Raw genomic sequence first — 20673 nt, forward strand, 5'->3', positions numbered from 1 at the left:
GCTGGAATGTGTATATCCTCTGCCTTCAGCATATTCAGACAGTTGTATTGCTTACGTGGTCGCCCCGGCTTGCCAGTTTTAACGAGTCTTGGACGCCCTGGTCCACGGGTTTCAGATACAGCAGGCTGCTCTGCCTCATCGCTGATAGCACTCTCGTATTCATCACTGTTCTGATCATCTCCTGTGTCCAAGTCATCCTCTCCGACGTCCAAATCATCCTCTGCCTGAAGCTGCTCATCATTGTTGTCTTGTGCCTGCTGATTATCTGCTACAAAATCATCAAACAATGCCATTTCCATTTTATCGCTTGGAGATCCACCTACATTATTTTCCATGAAAATAACATCTCTGCTTTCAATAACTTTCCTTGATTTAGGACAAAACAAACGATATGCTTTTGCCGTTGCTGAATAGCCAATCATAACGTATTCATTACCTTTTTGGCTAAACTTCTTTTTATGGGCTTTATTCAATACGATTGCCTTTGAGCCAAAAACCTTGAGGTGCGACACATACGGTTTCTTGCCAACCCACGCCTCATATGGTGTCATGTTGCACAACGCTTTTGTTTCTGACCTATTGCGCAGATATGCTGCAGTCTGTACTGCCTCAGCCCACAGGCTCTCATCTGCGCTTGAATGAATCAACATACTCCTGGCCATTTCTACCAGAGTGCGATTTGCTCTTTCGGCAACTCCATTTTGCTGTGGAGTATAGGGTACTGTCAGCTGTCTTACTATACCGTTTTCAGTAAGAAATTGTCCAAATGCGTGGCTCACGTACTCGCGCCCGTTATCGCTTCGAATTGCTTTTACTTTCTTTCCGCGTTGTTTTTCTGCAAACACAACATAGTCTTTGAATGCGCTTAGTATTTCATCACGAGATTTTAAAAAATAAACAGCTGTATAACGCGAGTGATCGTCAATGAACGTTGCAAAATAACGCGCACCCCCGACAGACGGTTTGTTCATTGGTCCACATATGTCCGAATGAATCAAATTCAACACTTCTTCTGAACGACTTTCAGATTTCTTTGGAAATGGTTTCACACTAATTTTACTTTTGGCGCAAGTCTCACACGCATTGCTGTTTGAGTCAATTTTTGTATTAACTGTTTTTAAACCATTCACCATTCCACCACTCGCCATTTTAGTTAAGCTTGACAAATTTATATGGCCAAAACGATAATGCCATTTCCACATTGCACTGCTGTTTGTATTAGAATACATACACTGCTTCATTTTTATGTCAATCATAAACAAGTCACCATATCTGCACGCTTTCAATATGTCCACATTTTGTTTATCCCTAATCACTGCTTTGTGGTTATCAAAAATGACTTTATATCCATTTTCAACTGCTTTAGCCACCGATATAAAGTTTGTCTGTAACTCTTTTGCATACAACACATTTTTTCAGTTCTATTGTGAAACTTTTTACACTAACACACACAGTGCCAATGCCATCGGCCAACACAAAATTGGCGCCAGCAAGAAATATTTTTTCTTTGTGCTCTCTCATTTCTACGAACCACGACTTATCACAACACATGTGTACAGTCGCGCCACTGTCCAGACACCACATTGATTTGCTCAAATTGTCAGTTTTCTTCACATTCGCCAGAATAGCAAGGGCTCTCTTCTTCTCAGTGCTTGTGTCTTTGTCATTTTTTAATTCTTCTTTGCACTGAGCTATAAAATGACCTTCGCGTCCGCACCTATAGCACTTCTTTTTCTTTTTTGTATTACCCTTTTGGTATACATTCTTCGCGCGCGACATAAATGCTTGCTGCACACTGCTGTCCGCAACTTCACTTTTCACTTGTTGTCTCTGTCCTTCTTCAATAATTTTTATTTTCAAGTCAGATAAGGACGGCAACATTTCTCGCGTCTCGATTGCCACAACGAAATTTTCAAATGATTTGCCTAAGCCGGTTAGCAACAAAATTGTAAGCATGTCTTCACTTATGTTCATTCCTATTTCGTTTAACTTTTCCACTATGTCCGAGAATTCACTTATATAGCTTTGCACACTTGTACTTTCTAGCAAGCTCATTCGCAGCAATCTTTTAAACAATGCTATTTTTCTAGCTGGTCCGCGCGGCTGGTACACACTCATTAATTTCTCCCATGCCTCTTTTGACGACGTGCAATTCTTTATGAAGTTAATTTGCGACGACTTTACACCCAGCAATATGCTTGCTAATGCCTTTTCGTCCCGTGTATCAAACAATGCGTTTTGTTCTTGGCTATCCCCTTCATTTTTCACAGTTCTCCGCACACAATTGGCCACAGATCACTTTGCACCAGAATGCTTTTCATCTGTACCGACCATACCGCGTAATTTTCCTCATCCAACTTTTCGATGGAACATAACCCGTGTCCACTCATGTTCATTAATTTTTTTCGCAATCACACACAGTAATTTAAATTAATGTCACAGTTTTTTATCCACACGAGCCCTGGGCCCATAACCTGTTGGTTATATGATATTTTATTTATTGTGGAACTCGGATAAGAAGCTGTATGTTTAACATGAGTAACTTATAAGTTTATATGTTTAATAAGGCTGCGCGACAATATGTGGTGACGTCTTCAAAAGCAGATACAAGAAGAAAGAATACATAAGAAAATATCGCATAAAGCAATAAAAGGGTAGCTTAAGAGTGACCAAAGTTTGTATATCGATTGTTGCCCGACAAATCATATTTCAACATTCTTCTGCTTTGAAAGAGTTCCCAAAATAAATTGTAATTTTTTTTTAAGTAAACAACTTTCCTGGCTTCCAGGATCGATGCAGCTAGAAGGAGTGGTTGAGGGCAAATCAGGTTAAATACCAGTCTCTCTCCACATCAGGAGCACATGAAGCACAATATTTCATTACATTCCAGTTAAACTATCAGCGAACTGGACCGGCTGTCTATTGTTCTGTGGACGGTGACTGGGCTGATGACGACAGCGAAAGGAAATCATTCACCGGCTGGACATTTTTGGTAGCAGGATCAGCTGGGTCTAAAAAGCAACCCGTACCCGCTCTCAGCACAACAGAAGCCGAGTATATAGCGCTATCTTCAGCTGCAAAGGAAGCAGTATACATTTTTAAGCTTTGGAGTGAGAAAGTTCTTGGTGAAGTCCCTCCAATTATAATACATAGCGATGATCAAAGCGCGCAGTTCTTAGTAAAAAAATTCTGAATATCACGCGCGCAGCAAACATTTAGATATTAGATATCATTATGTAAGAGATATGTTTAAGGAAAAGATTATAGTTTTGAAAAAAGTATAAACAGAAAACATGATGGTAGTTGTGTTATTGAAGAATTTAAGTAAGGTTACGTGAAATGTATATAATGGGTTTCCTGAAACTAATTATCATGTAAAATGACATACAGCGCGCTGCAGCGTTGGGAAGGAGTGTTAGAAATATAGCATAGTAGGGCAACGCCGTTTCTCAGCTGATTACGGGTGGACGTGTTTCTTTTTGGTAATCCAAGAACTCTAAAATAATGCACTCATATTTCCAATAACGGTTCCTTTAACCTGCTACATAATTTTCAACGAGTAAAATATACCGTTCGAAAAGTACACAAAAATACGTAACTATTTAAAAATTAAAGTCTTAAATATTTTTAATACTTACGTCACATGTTAAAACAACTTTGCTGCCTTGCACTGTATGATGCTGCAATCCACTAATATCAATACTTATCGGACGAACTTTTGGAAAAAGAAAAAATAATATTTTTTAAATGTTTAAAAAAATCAAATATTTTTATATTTCCTTACTAAGGTTTTTAATATACCTTGTAAATCCACGCTAAATTTTGTAACGGTTGTATTGGGAATGGCGGCAGATTTTACACGGCATTCGATATCTTGAGCCAGATCTTCTCGGGACATTGGCCAATCCAACTCTAGTGTTGATGTATAAAGACCATCACTTATGTCATGTGTGGGAGAATCTGTATGAGTTAAAGGCAGGTATAAAAATTTTTGTAATGCAGTAAATTAATACTTATATGTTTATATAATTACATAGTACAAAAAGAAATTCTATAGCCGAGAGCCGAGATTATCGTTTGTGTGTTAAACAATTTTGAAATTAAAATTTTGCCATCACAAATTTCCGCAGCCTGATCATGAAAACGCCTTACAGAGTACTAGATCTGTGTGTTTTTAGATTTTCACATCTCGCATCTGGTAAGACATTGAAAGAACCTTGTGCTGGGTAGGCATCTCATAACTTAGTATCTTTCATAGTTTGTGAGATTGCAGCTTCCATACAACCAGACGGACATAGATAAATCGACTCGGGTGTTGATCTTGATCATGAATATATTTACTCTTTGGGGTCGGAAACGCTTCCGTCTATCTGTAGCATACTTTTTTAAAAATACTCTTTTACTTTTCTGAGCATAATAATATAATCTCATAAATTTAAAATGTTATTGTGATTCCTTCTGACTAGTCGCGGTACTCACTGTAGCGTACCTGAAATCATAGCAGTGTATGGGGTGGGGTAACAATTTTATAACTTTCGATAATGTCGACAAAATATATATTTCTACTGATTTTTTGGTATTCTTAAAGGTCAAAAATTAGCATTAAAGTTAACCTATTTCATCTTTAATCGCTGTATAAAAATGTATATGGTTTTCTGCCACAAAAACGACCGAGTTATGATTGTAATAGTGGAAACTTTTTCAACATAAAATTTAGAACTGCGTTGATATTAATGCATGCGTAAGGTATGGCTATGATTAAATTTATTTAATTGCTGAAATAAAAAAAAACGAACGAATGAAGCAAAACATGAAGGCATACAAGTAATGGGATATTAGATAAGTGTTCTTACCCTTTAGAAACTAAGACCAGCTATATTTTCTAAGCTTAAATATTCATTTTTAATATACGTTTTATTTTTATACTCACAAGTTGTAAGTCGCTTAGTTCCACGGAACCAGGCAACTTCTGGTTGAGGACGGGTATTTTTAACAGTACATGTTGCCTTGAGTGACTGCCGTTCCTGCATGGGCCCTACTACGCTGCCGTTCTCAATTCGATCGCCTTTTGCATCCAAAATAACAACCTCAGTGGGTGGCACTGAAACCGTGTATAATTATTTTCCATATTGGTATAGAAATGGATGCCGATTTGTGTCGTTTGTGTGAGATTTCCATATAATTTTAAGAAGGTAAACAAGCATGTTAAATTGGATCTTTAAGAAATTGTAAAAAATTATCCCCTACATATAATAAAATTTAAATTAATTTTTTTTTTTTTCCAAATTTACAAATAGTTTTTGAATTTTTAACCCAAATATTGAAGAATTTCATTTATTTTACTTATGTACTTTTTATGTTCCTTAATTTGTTTTACAGAGATCTTTCTTGTTAAGAGCTTTAAACGAAACACAAGTTATTTACCAATGTTCTCTACGATTTTAGCATGTTGATACGGTAGGATAAGCAAAAGTATTTTAAATGATTTTTTAATGGAAGACATTTGTAGTTGTGGGTCATACGTATTATAAGGAATTCCCATGTCGATGTTGACGGTCGTTTTAATATAGTTTTTTAAAAAGAAGAAATATAAATGTAAAAATGCAAGAAAGAGAAAGAGAATGATTAAAGTTTAAGAGATGATGTATTTAACGAAGGCAGACTACATGAATATAAAACTTAATAGCAGGTAAATACCGAAACCAATGTTTACAGCAAATAGATAAAAATATTTTAAATATTCCAATTGGCTTTAAGCCTAATGCTACATTGTAGTAATATTTGTAATGTTAACAAAATTAATTAAAATTCTTACAGAAGTTTTTTAATGGGGCTTGTCAATTTTTATGGTTATTATTTTCAAATCGAGAGAACGGGAGAAGGAAAACTTATTTCATTATTCTTTTAAATATTGGGATTTACCATACTTTTACTGTTTTTAAGCAAACCAAATTATTGTGAATTTTATTTTAAACAGATTTCGTTGTTAGTCCCTGGTTTAATTCAGATGCACTGACCTCAAAACAACTACAGAAACAACTACAGAAAACTGTGTTACAGGGTCAGGATATGTATCGAATTACGAATGTAATGAATTGGATTACGAAGCTTTAAAATGATGAATACGAATTGATGAATAATATGGTTGTTTTTCCAAATAACTACTTTCTTATTTCTTTCGTTTCTCTGTAACAAATGTATTTATTGTAATTTTAATTTACATAACTTTAAAAGCATTTTTTAGAATTTTTATAATCGATTTAGGGTTTTGAAATTATTGAAATTCTATGTTTTTATATATTTATTTATTAAGATCTTTGAAGCCACCGTAATTAGTAAATATTAAATGTTTATTTATTCCTGTTTATCAAAACTTAAGCTAATAGTAAGATTGCCAGTAAGCATATAAATTAAAAGTAAACTTCACAATAGTCACCATGTGGATTAATTAATGAAAAAGTTTTTAATGCCAGTCATTTTAATAAAATATATTATTCAAATATGGTTAATTTACCTAAGACTCTTAGTTCTATTCGATATCCATTGAAGTTATCACAAGTTTCTTCTGGTATAAAAAATGTCGTATCACATAGATAAATATCTTCATCATCTATTTTCAAGTCCTTAATAACTAGCCTGTATGGGTTTTGTTCAACAGTTACTCTAAAAGAAAAAAAATCAGATTTGAGTGCATTTTAATTCATTTATCTTACCTTTTATCAAATTGTTTATTAACATTCGTAACGTTACTGTCCCCAAGAAGCATTGCAGCAATCCGATTGTCACCTTTAAACCAATTCAGTGAGTGAAGTTGTCCACATTTATCTATATTAACGGGACACGGAAGCACAACTGATTGACTTTCTAGTTGACTAATGGTCGTATCTAAAAAAAAATTAAACATTTTAGAATGGTAAAATTATAATGTATTCGTCTATAAATATGTTCTCTAGAGTGTATTTTAAGCTAACTTTCCGTTTGAAGTGACTTTAAAAAGTTTATTTATATATATAGTATTAAAGTCATGTGTACCGAAATTTGTAAAAAAAACTTTTCAAAGCTTGCATTATGCGTGCAGATTCCAACGATGTTGCCGCAATGAACTTATTTTTACGAATTTAACCCGCGCACTGTAACGTCTACAACAATTAGAAAACTGTTGCGTCCATAATATAAAAATTGATGATTCGTTTTGACATTCTGTATTTTTTTTTGTCAATACCATTCGTAGTACGTATCGTTTTACTTGGATATAAGGTGAGAAGAAAAAATAATTACTTATAATTACTAATGGCGTTTACTCGCAGTGTTGTTGCAAGTCGAATTTACAGACATGGTTTTCTATATTTTTAGGTGTCGAATATAGATTTTGTTCCTAAACTACTTTTACCGTTTAGTTTCGTTTGATTGGTGGCGATGGTTGCGGACTGCGGCAACGGTAACAAATGTAGATATGTTAATTGTGATAGTGTACATTAGCTCTTGGAAATGTTGGTTGTCTAAGTCAAGCGCAATGTGGTCCAACGTAATGGCGAATGCCAAAAATTTTGTTAACAGTTTTACATGCAAGAATGTTAAATAGGTAAAAGTCACCCCTCAGAGTTGAAAAGATGGTGAAAATGTATTAAAATTAGCTACAAAATTGTATTGTTTTCCTATCAATTCAACTATCGATGTCTTCTAATGCCTGTAAACTGTTGTAAGCGAACTGCTTTTTTTTCAACTTCTGTTAATATAATATTTTATATTTATATATTTATATAGAAATTACTTTTTTGCTTAAATTCAATATATATAATATAATATTATTTATATAAGTAAATTCCATTACTCATCAGAATTAGTTTATTATTATTATTTGGACTTAAGCGATAAGACGATGTACAAGTTTTTGATCTTTAGATGAAAGAAGCCAATCGCGTGAGATAATACCATCCCACTGGGACTTTTAAACATGTTTCTCAGGCAACCAACCGTGTTTCGTTATGGTCAGATGTTACACAAAGGTGGGAAAATGTTGTACTATTCAGAGGCAAACATTCCGCAGATCCATTTCCCATGAAAGCGACGAAAACCTCAAAAGACGAAACGAAAGCAATAACAGTAAGCTAAAAGTTTCAAAACTGTAGCATAAAATGCAATTCTCTCGCTTTTTTAGTTGTAGTTTGTTGACTAAAACTATAAGTCAATTTGAAATAAAACAAGGAGAAACTGCCAAATCAGACATGTTTTATAACTGACGGTGACGTTACTGCTTATAAGAAGTCTTATATACTGAATTGTAAAAATAATTCACAAAATTTTTTGGTAAATCGATAGGTTTTGACAAAACAGTTTAAGCAAGGTCAAAATAGAAAATAATTTTGAAATGCATGCCTAATCCCAACATTTAAGATATTATATTCCCTGAGATCTAAGTGTTTTCAAGGTTTTAGTGCTTTGTGGGCGTTAGATTGGCGTGCCTAAACGCGTAGGTACCTGGGATCTAAGCGTTCAATAGCTTAATCCGTCCATATTAGCTCTGAGATATCGAAAACTGAGAAATCTAGAAACACGGAATTTAGAACGTCATTTACCTCCTAAAAAGATAGAGTTCACAGTTTTGACATTTTACTAAAACCTTAATATTCTCTGCAAGGTCATACCAACACAAGAAGGCAATTTTAAATAAAATAAAAATTTTAATATTCACGTATGTCGGCTAATAGTTAAAATAACTTTTTGTGTTTGTTGACAACTGTTATTAAACCAGTCAGTCGTAGAGTTAAATGGAATACATTTTTCGTTAAGTAGTATAATATTTAGAATGCAGAAGAAAAGGTTTGCTATTTCCATAACATCATTATAAATCGTTTTTCATGATTTAGCACCATATCTTTTCAAGATTAAACTTTTTATAAACAAAAACACTAAGAAAGTCGAGAACGGCGGCTATCAGTATACTATGCAAATCACTTTTAAGATAATAATTTTCCCAGCTGGGTTGGTGTGGGCCGCTTCTAATTAAAATTGAGCTGCCCAGGAGCGTCTAGAATCTTCATGCTTAATCTCATGTTTTTAGATATCACAGTTTTCGAGATCTTATCGTTTTAATTGATTCTAATTAAGAATATATATTGTATACGATAGAAATGATTCCTTCCATCTATTACATACTTTTCAACGCATTTATTATCTACTTAAGCTTTAAGAGAATAACAAATCATAAGATACCAGCAACTACTATTTACCATATACCCGTTTCTCGTAGAGTAAATATGGTAAATCGTATTCGTTGAATAGAAGGAGGAAAGAAGGAAGCGTTTCCGACCTTACATATACAAATATTCTTGATCAGGATCCATAGCGACATCGATTTAGCCCCATCTGTCTGTCCGGCCGTCTTTCCGTAAGAACGGTGAATCTCAGGAAGTAAAAGAGATACAGAGTTGGGACTAAGCAGATTCTTGAGATGCGTATGCAGCGCAAGTCTGTTTCACGGTCCTGCCACGCCCACTCTAGCGCCCAAAAAACACTTATATTAGGAACTATAAGAGCTAGAAAGTTGGCATTTGGCATGTTCAACCTCGAGATGGCAGCGTATCTTAAGGTGGTACTATTATTTGGCCCATTAAGTTAGAAAAACGGTTTCATCTTTTTGTAGGAATGCTGAGATCTCGGAAACTAAAAGTGTTTAAAAGTTGGGGTTTAAGCATGAACTAATAATACCTCCGAAGCGAATTAATGTTTCAGCATTTGGCATTTCCCACTACCACAAACTGTTTAAATAATATAATATTTCTTATATATAACCGTAAGGACTTACCAACTTGCGCACAAGAGCGACCAACAAGAGCCAAACTTAGAAGCAGTACTAGTAACGGTTTTTTGTGTGTGCTATAGGCCACGTGAGTAGTCTTGGGAATACCCCTTTCTAAACGTCTCAGCACCATATTTAACAAGTTGCAATATGTGAAGTCCGCTTTCCGCACGAAATGTGTCCAAATTTTTCTTCAAGGACTTTTTGATGCTTTTATGTTTAGTGTTTTTTCGGCGCATTCAAATTATTGAAGGTTGATTAAATTTTTATTGTACAATGCTTAGGCTTAAATATCAGGGTGAACGTGCCTTTTTTAGTTAATTCACATAAATGTTCGATTTACATACTTTTAATTACAGTACATCTTGTACATGTCTTGTTAAGCGATGAAAAAGTTTATTATTCTGAAAAAAATAAGAAAATTACTTGTATACAAAAAGTTAAATGGAATCATTACTTATAGGAGTTTTAAGGCCCCTAAGCAATAATTTTAATTGACCAGCGGGTTAGTGAAAAAATAACGTATATTACGCAACTGAAATAGAACCTGTTTGCCTGTCTGTCAGTCTGTCAGTCTGTCAGTCTGTCAGTCTGTCAGTCTGTCAGTCTGTCAGTCTGTCAGTCTGTCAGTCTGTCAGTCTGTCAGTCTGTCAGTCTGTCAGTCTGTCAGTCTGTCAGTCTGTCAGTCTGTCAGTCTGTCAGTCTGTCAGTCTGTCAGTCTGTCAGTCTGTCAGTCTGTCAGTCTGTCAGTCTGTCAGTCTGTCAGTCTGTCAGTCTGTCAGTCTGTCAGTCTGTCAGTCTGTCAGTCTGTCAGTCTGTCAGTCTGTCAGTCTGTCAGTCTGTCAGTCTGTCAGTCGGTCTGTCAGTCTGTCAGTCTGTCAGTCTGTCAGTCTGTCAGTCTGTCAGTCTGTCAGTCTGCCAGTCTGTCAGTCTGTCAGTCTGTCAGTCTGTCAGTCTGTCAGTCTGTCAGTCTGTCTGTCAGTCTGTCAGTCTGTCAGTCTGTCAGTCTGTCAGTCTGTCAGTCTGTCAGTCTGTCAGTCTGTCAGTCTGTCAGTCTGTCAGTCTGTCAGTCTGTCAGTCTGTCAGTCTGTCAGTCTGTCAGTCTGTCAGTCTGTCAGTCTGTCAGTCTGTCAGTCTGTCAGTCTGTCAGTCTGTCAGTCTGTCAGTCTGTCAGTCTGTCAGTCTGTCAGTCTGTCAGTCTGCCAGTCTGTCAGTCTGTCAGTCTGTCAGTCTGTCAGTCTGTCAGTCTGTCAGTCTGTCAGTCTGTCAGTCTGTCAGTCTGTCAGTCTGTCAGTCTGTCAGTCTGTCAGTCTGTCAGTCTGTCAGTCTGTCAGTCTGTCAGTCTGTCAGTCTGTCAGTCTGTCAGTCTGTCAGTCTGTCAGTCTGTCAGTCTGTCAGTCTGTCAGTCTGTCAGTCTGTCAGTCTGTCGGTCTGTCAGTCTGTCAGTCTGTCAGTCTGCATCTGTCAGTCTGTCTGTCAGCCTGTCAGTCTGTCAGCCTGTCAGTCGTCAGTCTGTCAGTCTGTCAGTCTGTCAGTCTGTCAGTCTGTCAGTCTGTCAGTCTGTCAGTCTGTCAGTCTGTCAGTCTGTCAGTCTGTCAGTCTGTCAGTCTGTCAGTCTGTCAGTCTGTCAGTCTGTCAGTCTGTCAGTCTGTCAGTCTGTCACTCAGTCAGTCTGTCAGTCTGTCAGTCTCGTCAGCCTGTCAGTCTGTCAGTCTGTCAGTCTGTCAGTCTGTCAGTCTGTCAGTCTGTCAGTCTGTCAGTCTGTCAGTCTGTCAGTCTGTCAGTCTGTCAGTCTGTCAGTCTGTCAGTCTGTCAGTCTGTCAGTCTGTCAGTCTGTCAGTCTGTCAGTCTGTCAGTCTGTCAGTCTGCCAGTCTGTCAGTCTGTCAGTCTGTCAGTCTGTCAGTCTGTCAGTCTGTCAGTCTGTCAGTCTGTCAGTCTGTCAGTCTGTCAGTCTGTCAGTCTGTCAGTCTGTCAGTCTGTCAGTCTGTCAGTCTGTCAGTCTGTCAGTCTGTCAGTCTGTCAAGTTTGTCAGTCCCGTCAGTCGTCGTCTGCTCGCTGTCAGTCTGTCGGTCTGTCAGTCTGTCGCCTGTCAGTCTGGTCGGTCCGTCAGTCTGTCAGCGGTCTGTCGCCCGTCAGTCTGTCAGTCTGTCAGTCTGTCAGTCTCCGTCAGTCTGTCAGTCTGTCAGTCTGTCGATCTGTCAGTTCGTCAGTCTGTCAGTCTGTCAGTCCGTCAGTCCGTCGCTCGTCAAAGTCTGTCAGTCTGTCAGTCTGTCAGTCTGTCAGTTTGTCAGTCTGTCAGTCTGTCAGTCTGTCAGTCTGTCAGTCTGTCAGTCTGTCAGTCTGTCAGTCTGTCAGTCTGTCAGTCTGTCAGTCTGTCGCCTGTCAGTCCCGTCAGTCTGTCAGTCTGTCAGTCTGTCAGTCTGTCAGTCTGTCAGTCTGTCAGTCTGTCAGTCTGTCAGTCTGTCAGTCTGTCAGTCACCCGCTGTCAGTCTGTCAGTCTGTCAGTCGCTCAGTCTGTCAGTCTGTCAGTCTGTCAGTCTGTCAGTCTGTCAGTCTGTCAGTCTGTCAGTCTGTCAGTCTGTCAGTCTGTCAGTCTGTCAGTCTGTCAGTCTGTCAGTCTGTCAGTCTGTCAGTCTGTCAGTCTGTCAGTCTGTCAGTCCGGCCGTCAGTTCGTCAGTCTGTCCGTCCGCAGTTCGTCGCTCGTCTGTCTGCTCGCCTGTCAGCGTCTGTCCGTCAGCCTGTCAGTCTGTCAGTCTGTCAGTCTGTCAGCGTCTGTCAGTCTGTCGCCCGCTGTGTCGTCTGTCAGCCTGTCAGGTCTGTCAGCTCCGTCGGCCTGTCAGCCCGTCGTCAGTCTGTCAGCCTGTCTGCGTCCGTCAGTCCGTCGCCGGTTCGTCAGTCTGTCAGCCTTCGTCAGTTCGTCAGTTTGTCAGTCTGTCAGTCTGTCGGTCTGTCAGTCTGTCAGTCTGTCAGTCTGTTCGGTTCGTCAGCCTGTCGTCTGTCAGCGTCTGTCGTCCGTCGCTCCGTCAGTCTGTCAGTCTGCGCCCGTCAGCTCGCCGTCGCTCTGCCGCCCGTCAGTCTGTCGCCCGTCAGTCTGTCAGTCTGCCGGGCCTCAGTCGTCCGCCGTCAGTCTGTCAGCCCGTCAGTCTGTCGTCTCGTCGGTCTGTCAGCCTGTCAGTCTGTCGTGGGGCCCGTCAGCTCGTCAGTCCGTCAGTCTGTCAGTTCGTCAGTCTGTTCACCCGTCAGTCTGTCAGTCCGTCAGTCTGTCGCCCGTCAGCCCGTCAGCCCGTCAGCGTCCGCCTGTCCGTCCGTCAGCGTCCGTCGTCAGCGTCCGTCTGCCCGTCAGCCCGTCAGTCTGCCGCCTGTCGTCGTTCGTCAGTCTGTCAGTCTGTCGTCTGTCAGTCTGTCGATCGTCTGTCAGTCTGTCAGTCAGTCTGTCAGTCTGTCATCCCTGAGTCCGTCAGTCTGTCAGTCTGTCGGTCTGTCAGTCTGTCCGGCCTGTCAGTCCGTCAGTCTGTCAGTCTGTCAGTTCGTCAGTCTGTCTGTCGGTCTGTCAGTCTGTCAGTCTGTCAGTCTGTCAGTCTGTCAGTCTGTCAGTTCAGTCTGTCAGTCTGTCAGTCTGTCAGTCTGTCAGTCTGTCCGTCAGTCTGTCAGTCTGTCAGTCTGTCGGTCTGTCAGTCTGTCAGTCTGTCAGTCTGTCAGCTCTGTCAGTCTGTGCTCAGTCTGTCAGTCCGTCAGTCTGTCAGTCTGTCAGTCTGTCAGTCTCTCGATCTGTCGGCCCGTCAGTCCGTCTGCCGTCGGGGTCTGTCAGTCTGTCGCCTGCCAGTCAGTGTCAGTCTCAGGCGCCGTCTGTCAGTCGTCGTCGTCAGTCTGTCTGGTCCTCATGGCCCGTCAGTCTGCCGCCTGTCAGTCTGTAGTCTGTCAGTCGCTCCGTCGTTCTGTCAGTCTGTCAGTCTGTCAGTCCGGTCTGTCTGCCAGTCTGTCAGTCTGTCGTCTGGGTCCCGCCCGTCAGTCTGTCCGTTGTCGTCTGTCGTCTGTCAGTCTGTCCGCCCGTCTGTCTCGTCAGCCCGTCGTCTGTCTGCCTGTCAGTCTGTCGTCGGCCTGTCAGCCTGTCAGTCTGTCAGTCTGTCAGTCTGTCAGTCTGTCAGTCTGTCAGTCTGTCAGTCTGTCAGTCTGTCAGTCTGTCAGTCTGTCAGTCTGTCAGTCTGTCAGTCTGTCAGTCTGTCAGTCTGTCAGTCTGTCAGTCTGTCAGTCTGTCAGTCTGTCAGTCTGTCGGTCTCTGTCAGTCTGTCAGTCGTCAGTCTGTCAGCTCCGTCGTCGTCTGTCGCCTGTCAGTCTGTCGGCGTCAGTCTGTCAGTGTGTCAGTCGTCAGTCGGTCTGCCTGTCTGCCTGTCTGTCTCTGTCAGTCTGTCAGCTCGTCAGTCTGTCCGCCTGTCAGTCTGTCAGTCTGTCAGTCTGTCAGTCTGTCAGTCTGTCAGTCTGTCAGTCTGTCAGTCTGTCAGTCTGTCAGTCTGTCAGTCTGTCAGTCTGTCAGTCTGTCAGTCTGTCAGTTCGTCAGCTCGTTCTGTCAGTCCGTCGCCTGTCAGTCTGTCAGTCTGTCAGCCCCGTCAGTCTGTCAGTCTGCCGCCCGTCAGTCTGTCAGTCGTCGTCGTCTGTCAGTCTGTCAGTCGTCAGCCTGTCAGCCTGTCAGTCTGTCAGTCTGTCGTCCGTCGCCCGTCCCGTCAGTTCGTCAGTCTGTCGCGCGTCCGTCAGTCTGTCGCCCGTCGCCCGTCGTCCTGTCAGTCTGTCAGTCTGTCAGCCTGTCAGCCCGTCAGTCTGTCAGTCCGTCAGTCCGTCAGTCTGTCAGTCTGTCGCTCCGTCAGTCTGCCGTCTGTCAGTCTGTCAGTCTGTCAGTCTGTCAGCGTCCGTCAGTCTGTCAGTCTGTCAGTCTGTCAGTCTGTCAGCCCGTCAGTCTGTCAGTCTGTCAGTCTGTCAGTCTGTCAGTCTGTCAGTTCGTCACGTCTGTCAGTCTGTCAGTCTGTCCGTCTGTCGTCGTCTGTCAGTCTGTCGTTCGGTCTGTCTGTCGGTCTGTCAGTCTGTCAGTCTGTCGGTCTGTCAGTCTGTCAGTCTGTCAGTCTGTCAGTCTGTCAGCCCGTCAGTCTGTCAGTCTGCCGTCTGTCAGTCTGTCAGTCTGTCCCTGTCAGCCTGTCGTCTGTCAGTCGTCAGTCGTCAGTCTGTCAGCCTTCGTCAGTCTGTCAGTCTGTCAGTCTGTCGCTCTGTCAGTCTGTCAGTCTGTCAGTCTGTCGTTGTCGCCCGGGTCGTCGTCAGTCTGCCCGTCAGTCTGTCAGTCTGTCAGGTCTGTCAGTCTGTCAGTCTGTCAGTCCGTCAGCCCGTCAGTCTGTCAGCCTGTCAGTCCGTCGCCCGTCAGTCTGTCAGCCCGTCGCCCGTCAGCTGTCCGTCAGTCTGTCCGTCTGTCGCCAGCCGTCTGTCAGTTCGTCGCTCCGTCGTCTGTCCGTCAGTCCGTCAGTTCGTCAGTTCGTCAGCCTGTCAGCCCGTCAGTCGCCTCGTCAGCCTGTCAGTCTGTCAGCCTGTCAGTCTGTCAGTCTGTCAGCCCGTCAGTCTGTCAGTCTCGTCAGTTCGTCGTCTGTCAGTCTCGTCGCTCGTCAGTCTGTCAGCTCGTCAGTCTGTCAGTCTGTCAGTCTGTCAGTCTGTCAGTCTGTCGCCCGTCAGCTCGCCGCCCGTCAGTCAGTCTGTCAGTTCGTCAGTCTGTCAGCTCCGTCAGTCCGTCAGTCTGTCAGTTCGTCAGCCCGTCAGCCCGTCGCCTGTCAGTCCGTCGTTGCTCCGCGTCTGTCAGTCTGTCGTCTGTCAGTCTGTCAGTCTGTCAGTCTGTCAGTCCGTCAGTCTGTCAGTCGTCCGGTCTGTCAGGTCTGTCGTCTGTCAGTCTGTCCGTCTGTCAGTCTGTCCGTCTGTCCGGTCAGTCCGGTCTGTCAGTCTGTCAGTCTGTCAGTCTGTCAGTCTGTCAGTCGTCTGTCCGGTCTCAGTCTGTCAGTCTGTCAGTCTGTCAGTCTGTGGCCGGTCTGTCAGTCTGTCAGTCTGTCAGTCTGTCGTCTGTCAGTCTGTCAGTCTTTGTCAGTCTGTCCGGTGCAATCGGTCTGTCGTCTGCTCCGTCGGTCTGTCGTCTGTCCGTCTGTCGCGTCTGTCAGCCTGTCAGTCTGTCAGTCTGTCAGTCTGTCAGTCTGTCAGTCTGTCAGTCTCGCGGTCGTCTGTCTGCCCGTCTGTCGTCAGTCTGTCAGTCTGTCAGTCTGTCAGTCTGTCGTCTGTCAGTCTGTCAGTGTCAGTCTGTCAGTCATCGTCTGGCTGTCAGTCATGTCAGTCTGTCAGTCAGCTGTCAGTCTGTCAGTCTGTCAGTCTGTCAGTCTGTCAGTCTGTCAGTCTGTCAGTCTGTCAGTCTGTCAGTCTGTCAGTCTGTCAGTCTGTCAGTCTGTCAGTCTGTCAGTCTGTCAGTCTGTCAGTCTGTCAGTCTGTCAGTCTGTCAGTCTGTCAGTCTGTCACTCTGTCAGTCTGTCAGTCTGTCAGTCTGTCAGTCTGTCAGTCTGTCAGTCTGTCAGTCTGTCAGTCTGTCTGTCTGTCAGTCTGTCAGTCTGTCAGTCTGTCAGTCTGTCAGTCTGTCAGTCTGTCAGTCTGTCAGTCTGTCAGTCTGTCAGTCTGTCAGTCTGTCAGTCTGTCAGTCTGTCAGTCTGTCAGTCTGTCAGTCTGTCAGTCTGTCAGTCTGTCAGTCTGTCAGTCTGTCAGTCTGTCAGTCTGTCAGTCTGTCAGTCTGTCAGTCTGTCAGTCTGTCAGTCTGTCAGTCTGTCAGTCTGTCAGTCTGTCAGTCTGTCAGTCTGTCAGTCTGTCAGTCTGTCAGTCGGTCTGTCAGTCTGTCAGTCTGTCAGTCTGTCGTCTGTCAGTCTGTCAGTCTGTCAGTCTGTCAGTCTGTCAGTCTGTCAGTCTGTCAGTCTGTCCAGTCTGTCCAGTCTGTCAGTCTGTCAGTCTGTCAGTCTGTCAGTCTGTCAGTCTGTCAGTCTGTCAGTCTGGTCAGTCTGTCAGTCTGTCAGTCTGTCAGTCTGTCAGTCTGTCAGTCTGTCAGTCTGTCAGTCTGTCAGTCTGTCAGTCTGTCAGTCTGTCAGTCTGTCAGTCTGTCAGTCTGTCAGTCAGCCCGGGTCTGTCAGTCTGTCAGTCTGTCCCGTCGGTCTGTCAGTCTGTCAGTCTGTCAGTCTGTCAGTTCGTCAGTTCTGTCGGTCTGTCAGTCTGTCTGGTCTGTCAGTCTGTCAGTCCGTCAGTCTGTCAGTCTGTCAGTCTGTCAGTCTGTCAGTCTGTCAGTCTGTCAGTCTGTCAGTCTGTCAGTCTGTCAGTCTGTCAGTCTGTCAGTCTGTCAGTCTGTCAGTCTGTCAGTCTGTCAGTCTGTCAGTCTGTCCGGTCTGTCCAGTCTGTCAGTCTGTCGTCTGTCAGTCTGTCAGTCTGTCAGCTCTGTCAGTCTGTCAGTCCTGTCAGTCTGTCAGTCTGTCAGCCTGTCCCGTCAGTCTGTCAGTCTGTCAGTCTGTCAGTCTGTCAGTCTGTCAGTCTGTCAGTCTGTCAGTCTGTCAGTCTGTCAGTCTGTCAGTCTGTCAGTCTGTCAGTCTGTCAGTCTGTCAGTCTGTCAGTCTGTCAGTCTGTCAGTCTGTCAGTCTGTCTGTCAGTCTGTCAGTCTGTCAGTCTGTCAGTCTGTCAGTCTGTCAGTCTGTCAGTCTGTCAGTCTGTCAGTCTGTCAGTCTGTCAGTCTGTCAGTCTGTCAGTCTGTCAGTCTGTCAGTCTGTCAGTCTGTCAGTCTGTCAGTCTGTCAGTCTGTCAGTCTGTCAGTCTGTCAGTCTGTCAGTCTGTCAGTCTGTCAGTCTGTCAGTCTGTCAGTCTGTCAGTCTGTCAGTCTGTCAGTCTGTCAGTCTGTCAGTCTGTCAGTCTGTCAGTCTGTCAGTCTGTCAGTCTGTCAGTCTGTCAGTCTGTCAGTCTGTCAGTCGGTCTGTCAGTCTGTCAGTCTGTCAGTCTGTCAGTCTGTCAGTCTGTCAGTCTGTCAGTCTGTCAGTCTGTCAGTCTGTCAGTCTGTCAGTCTGTCAGTCTGTCAGTCTGTCAGTCTGTCAGTCTGTCAGTCTGTCAGTCTGTCAGTCTGTCAGTCTGTCAGTCTGTCAGTCTGTCTGTCAGTCTGTCAGTCTGTCCGTCTGTCTGTCAGTCTGTCAGTCTGTCAGTCTGCCAGTCTGTCAGTCTGTCAGTCTGTCAGTCTGTCAGTCTGTCAGTCTGTCAGTCTGTCAGTCTGTCAGTCTGTCAGTCTGTCAGTCTGTCAGTCTGTCAGTCTGTCAGTCTGTCAGTCTGTCAGTCTGTCAGTCTGTCAGTCGGTCAGTCTGTCAGTCTGTCTCAGTCTGTCAGTCTGTCAGTCTGTCAGTCTGTCAGTCTGTCAGTCTGTCAGTCTGTCAGTCTGTCAGTCTGTCAGTCTGTCAGTCTGTCAGTCTGTCAGTCTGTCAGTCTGTCAGTCTGTCAGTCTGTCAGTCTGTCAGTCTGTCAGTCTGTCAGTCTGTCAGTCTGTCAGTCTGTCAGTCTGTCAGTCTGTCAGTCTGTCAGTCTGTCAGTCTGTCAGTCTGTCAGTCTGTCTGTCTGTCAGTCTGTCAGTCTGTCAGTCTGTCAGTCTGTCAGTCTGTCAGTCTGTCAGTCTGTCAGTCTGTCAGTCTGTCAGTCTGTCAGTCTGTCAGTCTGTCAGTCTGTCAGTCTGTCAGTCTGTCAGTCTGTCAGTCTGTCAGTCTGTCAGTCTGTCAGTCTGTCTATCTGTCTATCTGTCTTTCTGTCTATCTGTCTGTTTATCTGCATGTCTGTCTGTTATCCTGCCGTTGTGTTTGCCTGGCTGACTTTCTGTCTGTCTGTCGGTCTGTCTGTCGGTCTGTCTGTAGTCTGTCTGTCGGTCTGTTTGTCTATCTTTCTGCCTGTCCGTCTGTCTGTCTGCCTGAGTGTCTCTCTGTCTGTCGGTCTGTCTATCTGCCTGTTTGTCCGCATGTTTGTTTGTTGGTTTGTCTGTCCCTTTTTTTTCTTTTTTTTTCTGTTGGTCAATAAGTTATTGGTAGGTAAGATATTGTGTACGAAGATATATAAACAGATCTCGGAGCAGTAGCGAAGAGTTATTGCAAAATTTATTACTGGAGCTATTGTTCTTGTACATTTTCCTTTGTATATTTATCATATTTATTGTATATATTATTGAAATAAAATGTAAAATAGAAAGCACAAAAACCACGCAAACTTTTTCTAAAAGTGAATTCGGTCGGTGATATAATTTATTTTAGAGCAACGTCTGTTCACTTACGTAAATATATTTTTATTTATAAATGTATATATACACCACATATATCGTCACAAATTTTCGATACACATACATTTATATATGAATGTATGTTTTGCTGCATGTGTACACTCATAGTTAAAAAAAGATTTTTAACAACGAAATATTTTGCTCACATTGTGCACTATAATTCCATTCAGCTGATATTATTGAAACAAACCACAAATAATGACTGATGATATACTTGTTGCTGGTGTATTACATGTGTTACGTGGGTAGACTTGCATGCACCCTTCACTGCTTATCAAGCACTTTAATTTAAAAATTTGAATCGATTTTGTCAGGTTTATTTTACTTTTTAATGGAAAGTTAACCTAGCGCTTGCTTGTACAAGCTTAGAGCAATATTTTCTTATATGTCTTTTCACTATATTTTCCATTCCACAAGAAGTAATTAAAGCAATTTACTGTAATCAACACAACGATTTCATATTCAGCATTAATTTTCCTACACCTTGTTGCTTTTGTATTCTCTTTTTGGCGTTTTCTACCTGCTATGAATACTTCTGTGGGGTGTCCCGTTCACACGCGTTCCAATGGCTTCAGGCCGGGTTGCTCAGCGGGTCGATAGCATAAGCGGTATCTAGACGTTCTCGGCGTTCAACGTTCAAACTGAAACTGAATCAAACTTGAAGGCTATGAGGCAGCCAACGACAAGCCAAATGGCAGACAAACACGACTGTGAGTCAGGGAAACAACCCCTAAAGTGGCCTGCCGTTCGGTTCTTTGCAGCTGCTGGTGTTTCGGACAAGTGTTTGGGACAAATTCGTCAGCGATAGCCGGTTCTGGCAAACTCTTCTGTGGGTGTTTTTGTAAACTCGAAATTCGGAATTTAAGACTACAATTCCCATAATTACTACAGAAATACAAATAGGCTCTTCAGCACATCGTTGTTTAACATCACTGGTTATTTATAATAAACATTTATGATAGGATTTTTATTACTTTAGAATTTTGTTTAGTTGTACAAACTAATTTTGGGGAAAAATTGGACATAAATTTTTACAGGTCAATTCTTTGTTGCAAAGAGGTATAGCGTTTTTGTACTTTTTTAAAAATGATAATTTTATAAAATTCGGGCGGGAAATCATATAGCAATTGAAACTTTATTGTATCGAACCTCCGAAAATCTCAATATTGGAAACAAGACGAAAAACTATATATATATATATGGTACTATGTTCAATTCATTTTAAAATACATATGCATATGAACCATATTTCTCAATTGACGTGTATATATATTTGTTTACTCAATTTTTAAGCAAAACAAAATGTATTCCAGATACACACGTTTAATTAAAATTTGTAGATTTGGTCTTTGTACATGTCAGTCTTGAAATAAAATTATTAAAATTACCTTTATTTATGATTACATATTGAATGTTTTTTATTCGCGTTAGACAATCACCCATTATTTTCCCCTAATCATAAAATTCTAGTTTTGACCATGGTTACAAAATTAAGAATTTATATATATTCATTAACACAATTTCAAATTACTA

At 42.2% G+C, this 20673-nt stretch overlaps 1 protein-coding gene across 25 annotated transcripts in view; it reads right to left on the reverse strand.

Annotated features, from left to right (window-relative positions):
- The window catches only part of LOC108118341 (B-cell receptor CD22), a 65965-nt gene extending 46128 nt beyond the window's left edge, over positions 1 to 19837 (reverse strand). For 4 of the 25 annotated variants that reach the window (XR_005993726.1, XM_041818257.1, XM_041818258.1 and 1 more), the window contains exons 1-8: positions 19135 to 19643; positions 9806 to 10203; positions 6714 to 6885; positions 6515 to 6663; positions 5425 to 5433; positions 4931 to 5101; positions 3802 to 3960; positions 3639 to 3715 (exon numbers count right to left, since the gene is read on the reverse strand). Coding sequence is in view for 23 of the 25 variants with exons in the window: in XM_041818257.1 (XP_041674191.1) it covers positions 3639 to 3715; positions 3802 to 3960; positions 4931 to 5101; positions 5425 to 5433; positions 6515 to 6663; positions 6714 to 6885; positions 9806 to 9932 (864 nt within the window). In the remaining 2 variants the exon portion in view is untranslated. The other 21 variants (XM_041818253.1, XM_041818250.1, XM_041818254.1 and 18 more) reach the window with 13 other exon arrangements.
- Positions 19838 to 20673: the final 836 nt, after the last annotated feature.

This window comes from Drosophila eugracilis, unplaced genomic scaffold (genome assembly GCF_018153835.1).
Source record: "Drosophila eugracilis isolate 14026-0451.02 unplaced genomic scaffold, ASM1815383v1 contig_2154, whole genome shotgun sequence".
NCBI lineage: Eukaryota > Metazoa > Arthropoda > Insecta > Diptera > Drosophilidae > Drosophila > Drosophila eugracilis.